The sequence below is a fragment of the Telmatherina bonti genome (assembly GCF_933228915.1).
Source record: "Telmatherina bonti genome assembly, chromosome: 13".
Lineage (NCBI taxonomy): Eukaryota > Metazoa > Chordata > Actinopteri > Atheriniformes > Telmatherinidae > Telmatherina > Telmatherina bonti.
The window spans coordinates 133,466-156,393 of NC_136611.1; the positions used below are offsets into that span (position 1 = coordinate 133,466).

General features: G+C 43.7%; 1 protein-coding gene across 1 annotated transcript in view; it reads right to left on the minus strand.

Moving 5' to 3' along the window:
• Window positions 1–20,118, minus strand: part of LOC306764126 (extracellular matrix organizing protein FRAS1-like) — a gene marked incomplete at its 5' end in the record, with an annotated part of 32,591 nt that extends 12,473 nt beyond the window's left edge. The window contains 12 exons of the mRNA XM_079251167.1: window positions 2,148–2,298; window positions 2,707–2,921; window positions 7,392–7,552; window positions 7,648–7,880; window positions 8,150–8,425; window positions 11,617–11,804; window positions 12,182–12,382; window positions 12,572–12,728; window positions 13,625–13,830; window positions 13,931–14,078; window positions 15,429–15,589; window positions 19,917–20,118. Coding sequence (XP_079107293.1) covers window positions 2,148–2,298; window positions 2,707–2,921; window positions 7,392–7,552; window positions 7,648–7,880; window positions 8,150–8,425; window positions 11,617–11,804; window positions 12,182–12,382; window positions 12,572–12,728; window positions 13,625–13,830; window positions 13,931–14,078; window positions 15,429–15,589; window positions 19,917–20,118 — 2,299 coding nt within the window. The remainder of the gene's footprint in view (window positions 1–2,147; window positions 2,299–2,706; window positions 2,922–7,391; window positions 7,553–7,647; window positions 7,881–8,149; window positions 8,426–11,616; window positions 11,805–12,181; window positions 12,383–12,571; window positions 12,729–13,624; window positions 13,831–13,930; window positions 14,079–15,428; window positions 15,590–19,916) is intronic.
• Between the last annotated feature and the right edge of the window lie 2,810 nt (window positions 20,119–22,928).

A 22,928-nucleotide genomic window follows, 5' to 3' on the forward strand; every position in this document is an offset into this window, starting at 1 on the left:
CGGGAGATTCTCATCATGATGAGGTGGAACAGCAGATTCTCATGGTGATGAGGTGGAACGGGAGATTCTCATGGTGATGAGGTGGAACGAGAGATTCTCATCTTGATGAGGTGGAACGGGAGATTCTCATCATGATGAGGTGGAACGGGAGATTCTCATGGTGATGAGGTGGAACGGGAGATTCTCATCATGATGAGGTGGAACGGGAGATTCTCATGGTGATGAGGTGGAACGGGAGATTCTCATCATGATGAGGTGGAACGGGAGATTCTCATGGTGATGAGGTGGAACGGGAGATTCTCATCATGATGTGGTGGAAAGGGAGATTCTCATGGTGATGCGGTGGAACGGGAGATTCTCATGGTGATGAGGTGGAACGGGAGATTCTCATGATGATGAGGTGGAACGGGAGATTCTCATGGTGGTGAGGTGGAACGGGAGATTCTCATCATGATGTGGTGGAATGGGAGATTCTCATAATGATGTGGTGGAACGGGAGATTCTCATGGTGAAGTGGTGGAACGGGAGATTCTCATGGTGATGAGGTGGAACGGGAGATTCTCATGGTGATGAGGTGGAACGGGAGATTCTCATCATGATGAGGTGGAACGGGAGATTCTCATGGTGATGTGGTGGAACAGGAGATTCTCATCATGATGAGGTGGAACGGGAGATTCTCATGGTGATGAGGTGGAACGGGAGATTCTCATCATGATGAGGTGGAACGGGAGATTCTCATGGTGATGTGGTGGAACAGGAGATTCTCATGATGATGAGGTGGAACGGGAGATTCTCATCATGATGAGGTTTAACGGGAGATTCTCATGGTGATCAGGTGGAACGGGAGATTCTCATCATGATGAGGTGGAACAGCAGATTCTCATGGTGATGAGGTGGAACGGGAGATTCTCATGGTGATGAGGTGGAACGAGAGATTCTCATCTTGATGAGGTGGAACGGGAGATTCTCATCATGATGAGGTGGAACGGGAGATTCTCATGGTGATGAGGTGGAACGGGAGATTCTCATCATGATGAGGTGGAACAGGAGATTCTCATCATGATGAGGTGGAACGGGAGATTCTCATCATGATGAGGTGGAACTGGAGATTCCCATGGTGATGAGGTGGAACGGGAGATTCTCATCATGATGAGGTGGAACGGGAGATTCTCATGGTGATGATGTGGAACAGGAGATTCTCATGGTGATGAGGTGGAATGGGAGATTCTCATCTTTATGAGGTGGAACGGGAGATTCTCATGGTGATGAGGTGGAACGGGAGATTCTCATCATGATGAGGTGGAACGGGAGATTCTCATGGTGATGAGGTGAAACGGGAGATTCTCATGGTGATGAGGTGGAACGGGAGATTCTCATGGTGATGAGGTGGAACGGGAGATTCTCATCATGATGAGGTGGAACGGGAGATTCTCATGGTGATGAGGTGAAACGGGAGATTCTCATGGTGATGAGGTGGAACGGGAGATTCTCATGGTGATGAGGTGGAACAAGAGATTCTCATGGTGATGAGGTGGAACGGGAGATTCTCATGGTGATGAGGTGGAACGGGAGATTCACATGATGATGAGGTGGAACAAGAGATTCTCATGGTGATGAGGTGGAACAAGAGATTCTCATGGTGATGAGGTGGAACAAGAGATTCTCATGGTGATGAGGTGGAACAGGAGATTCTCATGGTGATGAGGTGGAACGGGAGATTCTCATGGTGATGAGGTGGAACGGGAGATTCTCATCATGATGAGGTGAAACGGGAGATTCTCATGATGATGAGGTGAAACGGGAGATTCTCATCATGATGAGATGGAACGGGAGATTGAAATAATGGATCTGCTGTAACTGTGACACTTTATGTCAGTACAGAAGAAGATCTTCTAAGAATGTTTCCAACACTTGGAAATATTCTTAAATTGAATCTAACATGCTAAGACTTAATGAAGTTTTGAAAGAGGGACAAACCTCTTCTGCATTCACTTATTTTGGTAGAAAATCCTAGTTCATACAGGGTGACAGGGTGACTAAACAGAGTACCCCACATGATTGAGTCATTCCATGAAGAAAGAATCATACATGTATTCCTGTAAGCCAATGTAAGATAATCCTGTCATTTATGTTAATGAGCATCTGACCTGTCCTCCACAGCATTGTGTCATAGAAGAAGGAAAATTCCATCTCAGTGTGATGCTCCAGAGAGGCCCAGCCTCTCGGGGCCGTCACGTAGATGTAGGACACGTACAGAGGAACCTGTACAGTCAGGAAGGACTGAGCCGAGTCTCGAACCTAGAAACACCAGAGCAAGATTCAATGTTTTGACCAATTAGAGGTTTTCTTGGGAATATTAGCAAACACTGAGACCTGTAGCCATCGTGATCATTGGACATGGATAAAAAATACATTCAACATTTTCAGCTACTGATGCCTCTATCAGTCACATTACATCCAGATTTTGTTATTCTTCTGTCAGCACTACCTAGGAAACTGCTGAAAGTTGGGACTTTAAATAACAGATCAAACTTGACATGTGATTCTAAACCCAATGTAAAGCTGCTGATGAAACCATGTCAGTCAGCTTATTCAATAACTGTAGCTTTAAGCTCTTTTTATCTGCTAAACCAATAGGAATGTCTTGAAATAATGTAAAGTTTTATTAAATATGTGAAAGAAGGGGCTTTCAATGGTAATAAACACCTGAAAGTCGGCTGTGACAGTGCCTCCGCAGACGTCAATTAGCTCCGTCATGTCGTAGTAGGCGTCAAAGGTCCAGATGCAGCTTTTGAGATTCAGATGCTTGTAGAACTGTATGGTTTTGGCTTCACGAACATTGGGGTTAAACTGGTATGGGCGGTCATAACCCGGTCCCAGAGAGATGCTGTCATAAGATACATCATCGAGGAATCCGGACTCTGTGGAACAATATTGTATTTACTAGAAAAAGATAAACTCACTTGAATTATTACAGCAAAACTTCAGAAGGAGGAGCCTGGAAATTGCGCACAAATACAACCTGAATGACCCACCCTTTTCCTCTCTGTGGTGCTATAGCTCTGCCTTCACAATTTATGGTATCTTCACTCTCAGACTGCAGGTTTACTGGTGGTTCCCAGAGTCTCAAAGAGTACTATGGGAGGAAGGGCCTTTAGCTATCAGGCTCCTCTCTTATGGAACCAGCTCCCACCATGGGTTCGGGAGGCAGACTCCCTCCACACTTTTAAGATGGAGCTGAAAACCTTCCTTTTCCATGATTCTTATAGTTAGGATATGAGCATCTCCTGAGTTGGAGTCTGCATGTACGGGACCCAACTGTCCAGGCTCTGCTCATTGCTCTTATAGTTATGGGTAGTCTAGCCATCCATTACTTATGTAGCAATGGGGATGTTACCTGATGCACTGAGAAGTACCTCGCTCTATTTCTCTAATATATTAATGTATAAATATATGCCAATATGGCCGTCTCTAACTTATTTCTCCTTTTTTCTGCAGGTCTTCCTGAATAAGTGCAGTTGTACATGTTGATCTGTCTTTCCTGTCCTCTCCCCCCCAACCAGTCGAGGCAGATGGCTGCCCTCCCTGAGCCGGGTTCTGCCGGAGGTTTTCTTCCTGTTAAAGGGGAGTTTTTTCCTTCCCACTGTTGCCTCGTGCAGCTCAGGATGGGGGATTGGATCCAAGTCATGACTCGATGCAATCAGCTGGTTTCTATTATAGGAAATGTATGAATTGGCTTGAAATTATGTGTATGTTGATTCGTGTATGTAAAGTGCCCTGTGACAATTCAATGAAATTTAATTCAACTTTATTTAAATTGTGTCAAATCACGGCAATGCCATCTCAAGACGCTTTACAGACAGAGGGGAAAACATAATGAAGGCCAATTCATAACAGCCTATATAAGGAAACCAACAGATTGAGTTGAGTCCAACTCAATCTCCCATCCTGAGCAAGCACACTGGCGACAGTGGGAAGGGAAAAAACTCCCTTTTAACAGGAAGGAAACCTCCGGCAGAACCCGGCTCAGGACAGGCAGCCATCTGCCTCTGCTGTGTGGGAGGAAGAGGACAGAAAGACAACAGACAACAGGAACTGCTACTCCCGGCCAGGGAGACCTGCTGAGACAGGAGACATACATGTTAATGATGCAACACTGTTGTGGGGGGAGGGGGGGGTACTCTGCTTGGTATATAAGGAACTATGAGGTCTTTGATATATAGTGGTGCCTGGTTGTGGAGGGCTTTATATGTAAGGAGAAGGATTTTAAATTCTATTCTAGATTCAACAGGCAGCCAATGAAGAGAGGCTAAAACTGGAGAAATATGATCTCTCATGCTGGTTCTGGTCAGGACTCTGGCTGCAGAATTCTGGATCAGCTGAAGGCTTTTCAGGGCATATTTAGGACAGTCCAGTAGTAGAGAGTTACAGTAATCTAGTCTCGAAGTAACAAAAGCGTGAACCAGTTTTTCTGCATCACTCTGAGACAGAATGTCCCTAATTTTGGCTATATTACGTAAATGAAAGAAGGCTGTTTTAGTAACCTGCTTAATATGTGGACCAAAGGACAGGTCAGGGTCAAATATTACTCCAAGGTTTCTCACTGTAGCACTGGAAGCTAAAGTAATGCCATCCAGGTTCATTACAAAACCGGAAAATTTAGCTCTGAGTTTTTCAGATCCAAAGAGAATTACTTCAGTCTTATCTGAGTTTAAGAGGAGAAAATTTCTAGACATCCAAGTCTTTATGTCTATGAGACAATTTTGTAGCCTATTGGGCTGATTTGTTTCATCTGGTTTAAAGGATAAGTATATCTGAGTATCATCTGCATAACAATGAAAGTTTATTCCATGCTGTCTAATAATTTTGCCTAAAGGGAGCATATATAGCGTGAAGAGTATTGGTCCAAGTACAGAACCTTGAGGAACTCCATGACTTACTGTAGTTTGGGAGGAGGACCTGTCATTTGCATGAACAAACTGAAGTCTATCAGATAAGTATGATTTAAACCAGCTTAACGCTGTACCTGTAATTCCAATCACCTGTTCTAGTCTGTAACAGAATGTTATGATCGACTGTATCAAATGCAGCACTAAGATCAAGCAAGATAAGTACGGACACAAGTCCTTTGTCTGAGGCCATAAGAAGGTCATTAGTAACTTTCACCAATGCTGTCGCAGTGCTATGATGAGCTCTAAATCCTGACTGAAACTCCTCGCATAAATTATTTCTGCTCAGGTGGGCATGTAGCTGAGCTGAAACTATTTTCTCCAGAATTTTGGACATAAACGGGAGGTTAGATATAGGTCTATAATTTGCTATCACCTCTGGATCCAGAGTAAAGGCTTGATTCCAGCAGTTTTAAATGATTGTGGTACATATCCTGTCACTAAAGACATATTGATAAGATTTAGTAGTGATGTATTAATTAAAGGGAAAATGTCCTTAAAGAGGCTCGTTGGGAGAGGGTCTAAGATACAGGTGGATGGTTTAGATGAAGCTATTATTTTAGTTAATTCAGAGGGTTGGACAGGACAGAAACTATTTAGACACAAGTCAGATCCTGGTTCTAAGGATGCTTCGGAGACCACAACAGGCTCAACATTATAGGTAGAAGGAAGAATATTGTGGATTTGATCTCTAATAGTATCAATTTTATTCCTGAAAAAATACATGAAATCATCACAGCTAAGTGAGAAAGGAATACATGGCTCCACAGCGCTCCGGCTCCTAGTAAGCCTGGCTACAGTGCTGAAAAGAAACCGAGGGTTGTTTTTGTTTTCCTCTATCAATGATGAATTATAAGCTGTTCTTGCCGTACGTAAGGCTTTTTTGTATACGATTAAACTTTCTTTCCAGGTTAAGTGAGACTCCTCTAGTCCTGATGAACGCCATCTGTTTTCCAAACGCCTTGACAACATTGTTGTGAAATGGCATGATAGAAAAAAAGTTGAATTGAACAAATAAAGTTGAACATAACATTTTTTTATGATCTGGGATGTATAAATGTACAAATAATTGGGCCTGGCAAAAATAGTCCTAAAAGTTTTTTCCAAATTAATGACATTTTGTCATTTCACATAGGAAAAATTGGACTATAATAGGAGAAAAAGTCAAGAACCACTGTTTGTGCAGTGGCTACTAGACTAAGAGCACATTCGCATCAGCTTTTCTGATCCCAATCTGAGTCCATTTGCTTGGAAAGTCCGCTTTTGTTGGGGAAATGTGAATGCACCAAACAAATTCTGATTCAGACTAAAAAAGCGAACTCTGTCTGCCTACAAATGCAGGCCTCAGTCCATTTCAAGTGGACCAAATAATGGAAGTGGACTATAAAACAGTCACTGCATTTGGTGTAGCATTGCATTGTGGGTAAATTCATAGTGACGGCGTTAAGGGTCCTCTGCCTCTTCTGTTGTTCACACTGTGTCTATTTTTACCTCTGCCAAGGAGGTTATGTTTTACTCGGCGTTTATCTGTTTGTGTGTTAGTGTTTAAGATAACTCAAAAAGTTATGGATGGATTTTTATGAAATTTTCAGTTTTTGGGAATGTGAAAAGAAAGAAAGAAGTGATTTTATTTTGGTGGTGATCCGGATCACCGTTTGGATCCAGGAACTTTTTAAAGTCCTTGGTGGAGGTTTGTGCTCTTTGAGTGTTTTCCTAGTTGCAGTGTATTTCTGCAGTGTTCTTGGATAAGACACAATTAAAACCCAAAACAGCCATAGTTTTGTCTCCATGTTTAACTTGCAGGTGGAGGTGGAGTTTTCTTTTTCAAGTGAGTCTTGTCCTCTCTTTTGCTAAGTACTAGTGCAGCACCATCTCTGGTGGTAATGGCGATATATTATTCTAATGGTTTGGCTGGTTTGACCAAAGGGCAACGTGAACACGATCTTGGCCCGCATGCATACACCCCCCTACAACTGGATCCAGTCCCCAATCGGACCGAGTCTCGCAAACTTTCCTGATGGGAATGCACCCTAATTTTCCCATAACTGTTGATGTTAAGTGTGTAAAACATTTTTTTAATCATAAGTTAATTCAATGGACAAAGATTCAGTGTATGCTTTTATTCCAGATTCTGTCATAATATGATTAGGTTCCGTGGCCACTGATTGATATTAGATGATTCTACATGCTAATTTGCCTTGTTTTGCTGAGATGTGTGATACTACCTGAGGAAGGGGAATTATGATCTATCTCTTAGAGGAAAGTAGATATGATCTAACTCATTTCCAGGTGGTTGCCATGGAGCTGCAAGCTGAGAAATTCAGTTTTATTTGGTTGTGATGATAAGGTATCTTACCAATCAATAATGTATTGATGGCTACTTAGTGAATTGTTGTATTAGTATTTTGTTACAGCCCTAGTTGATATGTGGTGATGTCCCACCAGAGACTCCTTTCAGTTCTTTGAGGGTGACCAAGTTGGAGCAAACATGCTGTTGCCTGTAGATGGACTCTGACAGCAAGAAGTGCAGGTTGTGCAGCGGCATGGTGGACACCAGGGGGAGCATACCATCCTGATGGGGGATCTGCACCGATATGTGGATCCTAGTGGGGCAGGCAAAGCAAGAGAGGATATTTGGTTTAAAAAATCCTCAAAAGTTTTGTTGATATCTTGCTACCATTCATCTGGAACCACTGACCGGTTGGGGTGCTCTTTGTGCTTGACGTCCAGGTATTTTAGAGTGGCGATGAAAGACTGGGCCTGAAAGCCTCTGGCGGTTCCCGTAGTAACAGGTGTATGGCAGATGGAGCCATCGGTGCCAATGGTGATAATGTTACTCCTAAGTGGAGTTCCAAGATGGCCTGCTTTATCACGGGCTTGAGCAACGCAGCGGACATGGAAGCGTCGGCTGAAATAAATACTATCCAGAACCTGAGGAAGAAAAAAATGACAAATTCCTTTCTTCAATAACTTATGTGTTGATTTTTGTTGCTCCTGGTCAACGGCTTTTACATTGATAAAAGGATGGTGGGGTCTGTGTTTGTAAACTGATAATTTGTCATTTTTAAGACGATAAGCAGCAAAATCCACAACTTAAAGAATGAAGAAATTTGACAGAAAATCAGCCACCATATTTAATCTTACTGACATTTGACTGCTATGTATGACAATTAGACTTAAATTTCCTTTGGAGAACTCACCATACGAGTGACACTGGTATATGGGGTGGTGTCAGTCACTGTCTCAAATGGAGACCTGGCACCGCTGGGGTCCGTCGGGGCTGCCACCTCCCATGAGAAGTGGATTTGGGTCTGGTTGATTCCCGCCTCCTCACATCGCTCCTTCATCACAGAGTACTTGGGGTAATGAGGGTCACAGGGAGTGACGCATACCAAAGGGTAACCCGGAGATGGGGTTTTCTTACTGCCCTCTTTGGTCACCTCCTGGACATGATCATAATCCACCAGAGAGACCACCTGAAAAGATGGGAAGTAATAGTAAGAATATACAAATTTAACTCTAAGCCATTTTTTGTTAATTTAGATCTGCCTGATTTTTTTTTTTTTTTTTTTTTTTTTTACTGGACAACTTCAGTTGTCAAATTATGAGGCAAAAAAAAAAGTAATATAAGTGGATCAATATACACTGCTCATAAAAATAAAGGTTCTAGTCTCATAACATTCTGTTACAGAGACTAGAACAGGTGGTTGGAATTACAGGTACAGCGTTAAGCTGGTTTAAATCATATTTATCTGATCGACTTCAGTTTGTTCATGCAAATGACAAGTCCTCCTCACAAACTACAGTAAGTCATGGAGTTCCTCAAGGTTCTGTACTTGGACCAATACTCTTCACGCTATATATGCTCCCTTTAGGCAAAATTATTAGACAGCATGGAATAAACTTTCATTGTTATGCAGATGATACTCAAATATACTTATCCTTTAAACCAGATGAAACAAATCAGCCTGATAGGCTACAAAATTGTCTCATAGACATAAAGACTTGGATGTCTAGAAATTTTCTCCTCTTAAACTCAGATAAGACTGAAGTAATTCTCTTTGGATCTGAAAAACTCAGAGCTAAATTTTCCGGTTTTGTAATGAACCTGGATGGCATTACTTTAGCTTCCAGTGCTACAGTGAGAAGCCTTGGAGTAATATTTGACCCTGACCTGTCCTTTGGCCCACATATTAAGCAGGTTACTAAAACAGCCTTCTTTCATTTACGTAATATAGCCAAAATTAGGGACATTCTGTCTCAGAGTGAGACAGAAAAACTGCTTCACACTTTTGTTACTTCGAGACTAGATTACTGTAACTCTCTACTACTGGGCTGTCCTAAATATGTCCTCAAAGAGCCGAGCAGGAGGCAGAGCCTTTGGTTGTCAGACCCCTCTCTTATGGAATAAGCTCCCAGTTAGTGTTAGGGAAGCAGATACCCTCCCCACCTTTAAGACTAGGCAGAAGACTTATCTTTTTGATAAGTCCTATAGCTAGGGATGGTTAGCATCCCTTAGTTATGCTGCTATAGGTTTAGACTGCTGAGGGACATTTCCTGATACACTGAGCTTCTTTCCTTTTCTCTTTATCGCTCTCTTTTATCCCCCCCATTCATTCATTTTCTAAACCGCTTAATCCAATTCAGGGTCGCGGGGAAGCCGGAGTCTATCCCAGCTGGCTTTGGGTGACAGGCAGGGTACACCCTGGACAGCTCGCCAGTCCATTGCAGGGCCACACAGAGAGACGAACAACCACTCATGCTCACACTCACTCCCAGGGGCAATTTAGAGTAACCAATTAACCTATCATGCATGTCTTTGGATGGTTGGAGGAAGCCGGAGTACCCGGAGAGAACCCACGCATACACGAGGAGAACATGCAAACTCCACACAGAAAGGCCACTGTGCTAACCACTGTGCCACCATGCAGCCATTGATTTACATCTTTTTAGTTAATTTGATTTATTTATTTTATATATTGATTTACATATTAGTATAGATTTTATTATTTTATTATTTTTTGTTTCGTTATCACTCTAGCTCTCTCCTCATTAGGGTCCTCTTCATCAAGGGCTGCCCCTGCTCTGACTGCATGGGTGTTGCAGTGGGGGCTGTCCCTTACAGTTGTGGCGTGGGTCCTGTCTGCCCGGACCCGGGTGGCCCCCATGGTGATGGCCTGGGTGCTCTTGGTTGGGGGCAGCCCTTTGTGTATAGAATCCCTGAGAATATTGTTTCCTTATCTGGTGCACATCTGGTACAAATGCACCTGGACATTCATCTTCTTTTAACTGTTATAGGGCTGATAGGGCATAGGTGGGGGTGGTTGTGGGTGGGTGAAAGGGGATGTGTATGTGTGTTGGTGTTTTATCTATTTTGATGTAAATTGTTTTATAATGTAAAGTACTTTGTATTGTTTTTAAGCACAAAAAGTGCTATGAACCTAAAGTTTGATTTGATTTGTTGGAGCAGACACATGCACATTTGTGTCCTGCTGGAGCTCATTCTGCAGGGCTCTGGCAGTGCTCCTCCTGTTCCTCCTTGCACAAAGAAGGAGGTAGCGGTCCTGCTGCTGGGTTGTTGTCCTCCCACGGCCTCCTCCACGTCTCCTGATGTACTGGCCTGTCTCCTGGTAGCGCCTCCATGCTCTGGACACTACGCTGACAGACACAGCAAACCTTCTTGCCACAGCTGGCATTGATGTGCCATCCTGGATGAGCTGCACTACCTGAGCCACTTGTGTGGGTTGTAGACTCCGTCTCATGCTACCACTAGAGTGAAAGCACCACCAGCATTCAGACCAAAACATCAGCCAGAAAGCATCGGAACTGAGAAGTGGTCTGTGGTCTCCACCTGCAGAACCACTCCTTTATTGTCTTGCCAGTTGCCTATAATTTCCACCAAATCAACAAATTGATTGTCAACCAGTGTTGCTTTCTAGGTGGACAATTTGATTTCACAGAAGTCTGGTTGACTTGCAGTTACATTGTGTTGTTTAAGTGTTCCCTTTATTTTTTGAGCAGTGTATATTTGGCTGCTCCTGAACGGACATTACCATCCATTTCAGCTATATGAATATCTGACTTATGGCTTCTCTAGAATTTCAAGCGGACATAGAGGTCTCTGTAGTCCATATTCTATTCTATAGTCATTTAGCAGATGCTTTTATCCAAAGCAACTTACATACATACTCGACAGGCACATCGGATGGCAAATTAGGTTTCAGTGTCTTGCCCAAGGACACTTCGGCACATAGCCAGGAGAAGCCTGGAATTGAACTCCCAACATTCCACTTGCAAGCCAACTGCTCTTCTTCCTGAGCTACAGCCACCCGTAGTGATGGTGATGAAGATGTGCTAAATAATGGTGTTATCATGGATCATTGTGGATCTACCTCATAGTCTCTGAATAAACACTACATGTGGCTGAATTGCAACCCTCCTGGATGAGATATAAAATCTGGAAAACTTCCATAGATCACAAAAAGGATAAGATCTGTATCACAATTTACCCTACACAGTACTATTCCTGAGAAATTGACCATCTTAACAAAAGTGTTAGGGGGTGCCAGAGATCTACTGGAGTTTTATAGGATAAGGGAGTCTGCAGTGAAAAATGCAGGAGAAAAGAATCTTGTTTCTAAGATTAATTTAGGTTAAATTTTCTTACAATAGGTGGAGCAGGGAGGATGAGACTGCCTGCAGCCTCTTGGTCCAGAATAGTTACTGTTGCCATGGTAATGTCGCCTAGCACCGCCTCCACAGGGTCATCGGGGCCAAGAACCAATGAAAAGGATTCATGCCACTCCCTGTCCTCATTGGACAAAATCTCCACTTTGAACAAGATGTGATCCATTCCTTTGAAATAAAGAAAAAAAGAAGAAATATTTACTCTCGGTGAAGTTGCCCCAGATCTACAATGCTCCATGGAGAAGTTTAACTACACTGCAAAAACTGAAATCTCAGTCAGATTAAAAATCCTAAATTGAGGACAGATATGCTTATTTTTTTTAAAGGTAAGATAATTCTTAGTTTTTATGCCAGAGAATTCCTCTTATTTTAAGAGTATTTTTACTTGTTTTGGGAAGTCTTGACAAGCAAAATTGTCTTGTTCTGTTGGCAGATCATTTATCTTCATTTCATCATCATTTATCTTATTTTAAGCAACATTTACCTCATTTTTGTATATTTTTTTTCTAATTTTTTTTAAGGCTGAGTTTTTGCAGTGTACCGACCTGGTGTGAACTTGAGCACTCGACTCTTGGGGTTGTAATCAACTCCGGACTGGGCTGATCCATCCTGGGTGCTGCAACGGATCTTGGATGTTCGATCCAGATCACCCTGGCGGATGACCTTGATGTTGAGCACCTCCACGCTGTCTGGACCAGGAGGTTCTCTGACCTGGTAGGAAACCTGCTCAAACTCGATGGTGGGAGCTGGAGAAAGAGGATATAAAGCAAGTCAGCCTAGTTAATGTCATCTGGGGTTAAAACCAGATTTACCAAACATCTCAAATAAATGCCAATGAAGACATGCGATTTAAAACAAGCAATGACTCTGAAACTCCATGGCCCATAAACAACTATCCCTGTCCTGAATCATAAGGGTAATGAGCGCCAACACACCATCTTCATCATTGGTGATGGTGATGGTAACAATGTCTCTTGTGCCCACCATGGCACCACTCCAGTGGTCCCCGAGGGGCACCCCAAGATGCACCTGAAATTCCTCCTCAGGTTCAAAAACAGAATCGTCGATGATGTGGACAGTGCAGTTCTTCACCTGGAAAACAATGTCAGTTAACCTGGTAAGCTGGTTCAAAGCAAGACTTCCATCACAAATCCACACCCACAGCCCTTTACACCTCTGATCTGATGATTGCATTTGCCTGTTTGCTCTTCCTCCTTATTCACTCTCACTTATTCTTTTATTCTTCCTCATCCATTGTTTGTCCATTTATCCCTCACCACCCTACCTCATCCCTTGGTTCATCTCCCTAATCCCTTAGCGCCCCTTCATTAAAACTTTCCTACTTTATCCATCTGTCCTTACTCCTCCTCCCTTCCTTCCTTAAGCCAGTCCATCATCCCGTCTTAACCCTTTTCCCTCCTTCTCTGTCATCATTCATTGTCCTCATTTTCTCCTCCATCCTTCCATCATTTTCTTAATCTCTCATCCTTTATGCCATCTTGACTCATCCTTCTTTTTTTTTTCTTTTTTTTCCCCCCGGAACCATTTAAAGAGCCTTCAGTCAGTTTGGATGAATGACACATCTACACTGAATCCACAGACTGAGTCTCCTGCTCCCAGCGTTGAGTCACGTGTTACTCCAGGTCATCGTCAACCAGAAACTTTCAACTCATAACAGTTCAAGAGTCAAAGCATTCATTGTCATATGCACAGTAAGGAAACAGGCTGTCCTGTACAATGAAATTCTTGCTTTGCCGTCCATAGTGAATGCCATAAATATTTTAAGTATGGAGAAAATAGTAATTTAGGAGGAAGAGCATGGAAAAAGGGTAAACAAACTATAAGTAATCGATGTACATAAACGTGCAATGTGCTACATAAACTCCCTCCATACTTTGATTGAACTTACACAATCAGTCAACACATACACAAAAACACTCAGAGGTGTGGATTCAAAATTTTAAGCACACTTTAGATGAACATTTTACCTTCTCTCCTTTCAGGAAAGTGATGCGTGACTCATCTGTGTTTCTTCTCTCCTCAAAGTCATCCATGACCATAGCGGACATGGTTCGCGTGAAACACCGCACAGATGACTTGAAGGACAAGTCACCAGTCCGGATAACGGGGATGTGGAGTACACTGTCTTTCTCCTTCACAGCATAAGTACTCTTCTCAAACTGCATGCTGGGAACTAAAAGAGGGAAAATGACATCAGAGGCTGGTTTTAGAATGTTTACTTCTGTTTATTTAAAGTAAAATAATATGTCCTAATATTTTTTTTGTGTACGCACTGTCCTGGAAGGTGTCAGTTATGACTACATTGGCTTCATGAGGTTCCTGAAGGACGGCACCCTGAGGAGAACTAAGGAACACCACAAAAGACTCTGATCCCTCGATGGATGGATTCTGGATGTCGTCCAAAATGGTCAAACTACAAGTCTGAAATATGGAGGTTTGAGCATTAACAAGGTTTGTCAAGATTTTAATCGTGAAGAATTGTTCAAGTTTACAATTTTCAGCAATGTTATGCGTTTTGGTTTTTTTTTTCTTTGTTTGTTTGGGGTTTTTTTTGTATTTTTAAATCTCACAGCAGGACAACAAGATTCAGATTGCTTGAAGAACTATGTTAGCATAAATTATGACAATGAAGTGGTTTAGGTCTTCTTTCTATCAAGAGCTTTCCTATCAGCTAGGGTAATATCATTTCTAATTCAGCTGCTCTTTCTTGTGGAGTGCCCCAGGCTTTAAACTTGAGCCACTGTTATTTCCCTCCCAATATACTCAATTGTCTTTACTTTCTTAGGAAATATAGCGCCTAAAGCCTGTTCCATCCTCCACGAGACGCAAGAACTGAGTTCTTGTTCTTGAGGCTGCAAGAACAAGAAAAAACGTCTTGTTCATCAGGTCCATCCATCCTCCAGGAGAAGCAGGTCTGCAGCGGGGAGGGATCACTGCGGGGGGCAGATGTCTGCTTTATGTGCAATGAACCCGGTTGTTACCTCCGCCGAGGCGTCTTTTTGCTTAAGATAACTTAAAAGGTTACGGAGGGCTTTTATAAATATTTCAAGAGTTGTTGCAAATGTAAAAATGAAGAAGTGATTAAATTCTGGTGGTGATCCGGATCACCGTTTGGATCCAGGAATGTTTAAAAGGATTCTTTAACATTGTGCTTGGTGGAGGTTTCCGCTCTCCGAGTTTCTAGTTTCATATTTAACGAGCAGCTTCGTCCGCGGCTGGGCGGGTCGTGCACGCGGCTGGGTCCGAGTGTTTTATTGCCACATGTAAAAATGTTCGTACTTTCTCACCACCTCGATCAGCTGTTTTATCAAAACAATCCGTTTTGCCGGCAACAGCAAACACACAGAAGCAGCAATTCCGCTTCCTGCTTTCTCTGTGTTAACCACGCCCACCTCACATGTCCGACCAATCACACGATACTTCTCGCAGCCCCGCAAGAAAAAAGTTCTGCCAGCCTGGTGTGTCAAGAACTGTCCTCAAACACGTCCGCGAGAACAAAATGACGTCATTTTCTTCTCAGAGCCTCGAGAACAAGAAGAAAGTTCTGGCTTCTCGTGGAGGATGTGACAGGCTTTAATCCACAGTTGTGCAGAAAACACTCACCATCATCACTTTATCTACCAATGAAACATAATAGTTTTTTTTTTCATTATGATGCTGTCATTGCTTCTAAAGGTGCAATTCTTTGGTGAACAAGCACTTTCAAATCTGCTTTTTAAATAATTATGACTTTGTTTAGTTTAAATAAATAAACTAAAGTGGAAAAAGTACCTCCTCAGTTTTTCCAGGTTTGAACTCCACTTTCTTAGAGCTGGGGATATAATCAATTCCTGGGCTGGCTGAGGGAGGATCTGAAGGTCTGGTGGCACACCAAACTGATGTCAGAGAGGACAGGTCGCTGCCATGACGCAGCACTAGTATTTCAATTGTACCTGAATGGGAGAGATAAAAAAAAAGTATTTAAAAATGTTAGTTAAAGAAATATGGAAAGGAAGGTTTGTCTGATTTTAAAACACTTTTGTATCTCAAGGTGTTTTACACACTCAAAAAAATAAAATAAAATAAAAATAATAATAATAATAATAATAACCTCTATCACAAAATTAAATCAATTGTAAGAAATAAAGAGTTTTTGGGACCATCCTCTACAAATACCACCATCTTATTTTACTCCATGTTGAGAATTTGACAAGCTGTTCACAAACTACCTGGAGAAAACATTAAAAGAATGCACTACCACTATTAGACTTAGGTACAAAGTGTGTGTTGCTGGAAGTATTTATGCTAATGGAGCACAAATATGTGAAGCATATAGAGTCAATTATTGTCAACAAAAAGCTTTGTATGAGACCAATTTAAAACCTTTAGCAGGTAACACAAGCATATCATATAGCTATAGCATAAGTCCATCCACTTAACACAAGCCATGCAGACATGGACACAAGTGTTCAACTAAAAACCTTATCAGAATAAAAACCTTCAGTTAACAAAACTGAACTATGTTCAGCTTTTAAAAACCATAGAGGATGATCTCACACGCTGGAGCTCTCTACCCGTTTCTCTCATGGGCAGAGTTGCCACGATTAAAATGACGGTATTACCAAAAATCAATTACCTCTTCTCTATGATAACCTTTAAACTATCCCCTAAGTGGTTTAAGTCACTGGACTCTCACATTTCTAAATTTCTCTGGAAGAACAAACCACCACGTATTAGCTTAAAAACGCTAAACAAAATGAGAAGATCTGGGGGTTTGGACCGGCCCAGTTTCCATTACTACTACTTAGTCAACAGGTTACAGTACATCTCACAGTGGTACAAGTCTCTCCCATTAGATGAGCCATGGTTAGATCTTGAAGAAGCATTCTGTGGAAATCTACAAATCAAACTAATATAAAAAATGTACACATTGGTGTGCGAAGTGGATGAGACACTCTCTCTGCCAACCTTAAAATGGGAATTTATCCATTAACCTTAGTCAGACCTTCTGGTCACAGATATGTTTAAACACCTTTACAATGATTAAACATCCAAACTTACAACTTATACAATATAAAATTCTTCACAGAACACATTACAGAGGAGAGAGAATGTTCCAGATGGGTCTTGCATCATCTAACCTGTGTTCACAGTGCACAGATAACAGACCAGATGACTACATGCTGTATGGTCCTGTTCACCAGGACTTCTGCAGATAACAGACCAGATGACTACATGCTGTATGGTCCTGTTCACCAGGACTTCTGCAGATAACAGACCAGATGACTACATGCTGTATGGTCCTGTTCACCAGGACTTCTGCAGATAACAGACCAGATGACTACATGCTGTATGGTCCTGTTCACCAGGACTTCTGCAGATAACAGACCAGATGACTACATGCTGTATGGTCCTGTTCACCAGGACTTCTGCAGATAACAGACCAGATGACTACATGCTGTATGGTCCTGTTCACCAGGACTTCTGCAGATAACAGACCAGATGACCACATGCTGTATGATCCTGTTCACCAGGACTTCTGCAGATAACAGACCAGATGACCACATGCTGTATGGTCCTGTTCACCAGGACTTCTGCAGATAACAGACCAGATGACTACATGCTGTATGGTCCTGTTCACCAGGACTTCTGCAGATAACAGACCAGATGACCACATGCTGTATGATCCTGTTCACCAGGACTTCTGCAGATAACAGACCAGATGACTACATGCTGTATGGTCCTGTTCACCAGGACTTCTGCAGATAACAGACCAGATGACTACATGCTGTATGGTCCTGTTCACCAGGACTTCTGCAGATAACAGACCAGATGACCACATGCTGTATGGTCCTGTTCACCAGGACTTCTGCAGATAACAGACCAGATGACCACATGCTGTATGGTCCTGTTCACCAGGACTTCTGCAGATAACAGACCAGATGACCACATGCTGTATGATCCTGTTCACCAGGACTTCTGCAGATAACAGACCAGATGACCACATGCTGTATGGTCCTGTTCACCAGGACTTCTGCAGATAACAGACCAGATGACCACATGCTGTATGGTCCTGTTCACCAGGACTTCTGCAGATAACAGACCAGATGACTACATGCTGTATGGTCCTGTTCACCAGGACTTCTGCAGATAACAGACCAGATGACCACATGCTGTATGATCCTGTTCACCAGGACTTCTGCAGATAACAGACCAGATGACCACATGCTGTATGGTCCTGTTCACCAGGACTTCTGCAGATAACAGACCAGATGACTACATGCTGTATGGTCCTGTTCACCAGGACTTCTGCAGATAACAGACCAGATGACTACATGCTGTATGGTCCTGTTCACCAGGACTTCTGCAGATAACAGACCAGATGACTACATGCTGTATGGTCCTGTTCACCAGGACTTCTGCAGATAACAGACCAGATGACTACATGCTGTATGGTCCTGTTCACCAGGACTTCTGCAGATAACAGACCAGATGACTACATGCTGTATGATCCTGTTCACCAGGACTTCTGCAGATAACAGACCAGGTGACTATATGCTGTATGGTCCTGTTCACCAGGACTTCTGCAGATAACAGACCAGGTGACTATATGCTGTATGGTCCTGTTCACCAGGACTTCTGCAGATAACAGACCAGATGACTACATGCTGTATGGTCCTGTTCACCAGGACTTCTGCAGATAACAGACCAGATGACCACATGCTGTATGGTCCTGTTCACCAGGACTTCTGCAGATAACAGACCAGATGACTACATGCTGTATGGTCCTGTTCACCAGGACTTCTGCAGATAACAGACCAGATGACCACATGCTGTATGGTCCTGTTCACCAGGACTTCTGCAGATAACAGACCAGATGACCACATGCTGTATGGTCCTGTTCACCAGGACTTCTGCAGATAACAGACCAGATGACTACATGCTGTATGGTCCTGTTCACCAGGACTTCTGCAGATAACAGACCAGATGACCACATGCTGTATGATCCTGTTCACCAGGACTTCTGCAGATAACAGACCAGATGACCACATGCTGTATGGTCCTGTTCACCAGGACTTCTGCAGATAACAGACCAGATGACTACATGCTGTATGGTCCTGTTCACCAGGACTTCTGCAGATAACAGACCAGATGACTACATGCTGTATGGTCCTGTTCACCAGGACTTCTGCAGATAACAGACCAGATGACCACATGCTGTATGGTCCTGTTCACCAGGACTTCTGCAGATAACAGACCAGATGACTACATGCTGTATGGTCCTGTTCACCAGGACTTCTGCAGATAACAGACCAGATGACTACATGCTGTATGGTCCTGTTCACCAGGACTTCTGCAGATAACAGACCAGATGACTACATGCTGTATGGTCCTGTTCACCAGGACTTCTGCAGATAACAGACCAGATGACTACATGCTGTATGGTCCTGTTCACCAGGACTTCTGCAGATAACAGACCAGATGACTACATGCTGTATGGTCCTGTTCACCAGGACTTCTGCAGATAACAGACCAGATGACTACATGCTGTATGGTCCTGTTCACCAGTGCAGAACTTCTGGCTTGAGGTGTGCAGAGATTTATCAACATGGCTCAGATGTACAACCCCAGCTTCTGCCTCTCTCTGCATGCTTGCTCACTTTGGTGATATTAACATGGAAATTATCACTGCAGGTATCGTCCTGACTGCCTTGTGTATCGCAAAGAAAACTATTCTCATGAATTGGAAGAAAAAAAGGATTTAAGCATTATTCAGTTTAGAAACCTCCTTTCAGACCACATCAGTAATGAGACGATGTCTGCCTCCTCTAAACATCAGTTGGATGAATTTTGTTTTCTCTGGTCCCCTGTAATCAGCTTCATCACTTAGTGTGTGGGGGGGCGGGGGGGTGTGACCTCGTTGCACTCCGAGGTTGGGAGATGGGGGGGGGGGGGGGGGGGGGGGGGGGGGATCTCTGATGCCTGTGGGTCTGTGGTAGCCTCCTGGGTGGGGATCTTGGCTGCCTTGCTGCCGGGGTGGCTATGTCTCCTGTCCTGGGGGGGCTTGGGTGGGTCAGCGGTTGGAGTTGCCTCGCGGCGGCGGGGTGAGGTCGCTGGGAGGAGGGCACGTTGTGCTGGGTGGTGAGAAAGGCCATCAAGGTGGTCTTGATCACTGCACCCAGTATCTGCTCACCTCTCAGTTTTAATCACATTTAGTCACCACAACACAAAACACTGACAACTCATGGTCAAGTTTTGGGGGGGGGACATGCAGTGTACGGCGGTGTATCATGCAGTGTATCATGCCCCCATTTCCAGGGCCTTGCCGGAGGGGTTCAGGTGGGGGAAGGGGGTGCTGTCTGATAGACCTGGGCTCCCGGCTGGCTTGGCTGGGAGAGGGCGCTGCTGGCCCTGAGGGGGTGCTGGTCGGTTGCATCTGTAAGGGATTTGGGGGGCACTGGGGGTGGTGGGCTGTGGTCATGGGGGCCTTTGTGGAGGTCTGCCTGCCCTCTGTCCCCATGGGGCGTCGCACTCGGGGCATGTTGGGAGGGAGAGAGGAGAGTGACTGTGAGTGAACGGGTGAAGTTGTAAATGGAAGGTGAGAGGTATGTGTGTGTGTGTGTGTGTTTGGGGGTGGGGTGGTAGGGTAAGGGGAGAAATAATGGAGAAATAATTCAGGTAAGTGGGTGGGCAATGGGATGCAGATGAGGATGGATGGGGTATGGGAAGGGGCGTGTTAGGGGGCACACAATGAGATGGATGCATGTGTGATGTAGTGTGTATAAGGAATATGAGGCCGAATGGAAGGGGGGTTAGGGAATGTGTATGTGTGTAGAGTGGAGTATGTGATGGGGTGTGTGTGGGTGTATAGAGGGGGGGCAGAAGAGCAGGGGAGTGTGAGATGGAGTGTCTGTTAGCGACAGGATAGATAGTGTGTGTGTGGGAAGGGAGTGTGTGTGCACGTTTGTGAGTGTGTGTGTGTGTGTGTGGGAGGGGTGAAAGGGCCTTGGTGCCTGGGGGGCACGGCCTGGCTGCCATTCAGTGGCGGTCTGGGTGTCCTGGCTCTCTATTGGCGTGGGCTGTACCTTCTGCCTGCGGGGGGGGGGGTTGCCTTCGGGCTCCTGGGGCCCTGGGGCCCTGGGGCCCGCACTCGGTCTGCCCTTGGTGGCCGGTTCCCAGCGGAGCCGGGCTTTGCCAGTCCAGGCCTGCTGGGGCCTGTTCCTCATGACCATGGGGGGCTCTGCTGGGGCCCCCCCTCTGCCACCTCCTGGGTGGATGCATGGCTGGCTCCGGAGCGGGGTGGTTGGGATCTGTGCTTGGGAACGGCCGCCAGCTGCTCGAGCCTCGGGGTTCTCCGGGCCTTCCTCTTGGGGTCACATTGTGTGGGTTAGGGGCCACATTGTGTGGGTTAGGGGCCACATTGGCATGATCTCTCTTCTCTGAACACGTTCCACTCTGTATGTTCTGCATGTGACACAGTCACTGAGTCGCCTGCAGGTTTATTTACTAACAACGGCTGGTTTTCTTCCTGTGTGTCTGATCTAGCTTGTGAGTTCTGGGTTTTCCTGATAGTTGATGGCTTCGTCCTCCCGCAGGGGGAACATGACTCCAGTGTGTATAGGTGTATGGATGTGTGTATATATAAGTGGGTGTGTATGTGTGCTTATATACACGCAAATGTATGTAGGTTGTTCTCTTTCTCAATCTTTTTTTTTTTTTTCTCCTTTCTCTTTTTCTCTGTACGAGGTGTTTTCTGTTTTCTCTTCTTTTTTATTCTCTTTCTGTCCCTCTTCTGTCCTCTCCAGTCCGGTCCAGCAGTACAAACTTTGTAATACAAACAAATATGCAAAATAAATAGAAAAATAAACTTAAAATCCAGAATATCAAGGGGAGCATTGTATCTATGATGCTTCCCTTGGCAAAGTAAATTTGCCCAGCAGAATACAGCATCCAGAAAATCCATTTTGCCTGCTTAAATGCTGGACAAGACAAAAAAGAATAAAAACCTTCATGTAAACCAGTTGGAAGATTGCAAACCAATCACACTGAATCAGATCAATATTTCAGTCTTTTTAAGAGAGGTGGGTTGTGACAACTGTTCTAATCAATATGTATTAAAATGCATATTCCAAACACTAATTAAAAAAATATCATGCCTGTCATGTTAGTTACACATCAACATAAAGTACTTTGTTATGTTGCACATATTGCACTGTTTGCTTTACTCAGTATAATCTATATAGAAGTTAAATTGAGTGGGAGACCAAAACAGAACTTAAATGTATGTGATACAAATATGTTGCCTGAGATAAGAAAAGAATTCAAAACTACAAATGGAGGAAATAACTACAAGCATTAAATACACACAGGCAGATATATAAGTAATTTATATCAGAAATCATTAGTGCATCTTCTACTCCATTTTCCTAAAAGTCAGACAATGGGCTGGTATGTGATGCATGCAAATAAACATTATTGCAATAACTTTCCAGCTAATTTAAACATAAGTCTTTTCTGAAAGGGCATGACCAGAGCTTTAAAACAAAGAAAGAGTGAAGAAAATGTGACCTTGTGTTGCAAAGTCAGAGGTTTGGGTCAATTTCAAAGTGGTCTTATTATGTGGATTTGGGGGAAAGTGCATCACATGTGATACTTTTGTCTGATTGACGCAAAGATCCAACCTGATCAGAATTTAATGCTGAAATATTTTAGGCATGGTTAGTTCTGGTCAGAAAGGTATTTTTCTAATCCTGATAAACTTGTTTTTTAACTTGGATGTACCTGGGTTTCACCTCCCCCGTCACAGACAAAGGCCTCCTAATGGGCCTATGATGGGGGAGGCGTAACCAAGGTGCATCACAATGCCAGAATTCTGTATAAAATGACCTGCTTCTTCATGCCTTGATCATTGTTTGCTGAGACACAGAGAGGACGCTGCTGGAAGACACTGCTGGACCCTGAACTTCTATCAACTTCTTGCAATGGCTGAGGAAAACAAGTAAGTCAGACCTCTGCTGCTATTTGCCATATTTTATTGTTAAAGATGTTTTCAGTCCTACCTCTGGAAAACAGTAGTTTTCTGTACCTGAACAATGCGCTTTATCTTTGTGTTACAGGCAAGATCGTACATATGATCGCCGTGTGGTCTACTGCCTCAGGTGCTCAAAACCCACTGAGATCATTGCAACCCACCTCTCCAGGGTTTGCATGAAAAACAGCACCCCAGAGGAACGCCAACAGGAGCTAGTCAAGGCAAAAGAGTCCACCAAAATCTGGACGCGTGATGGTAGG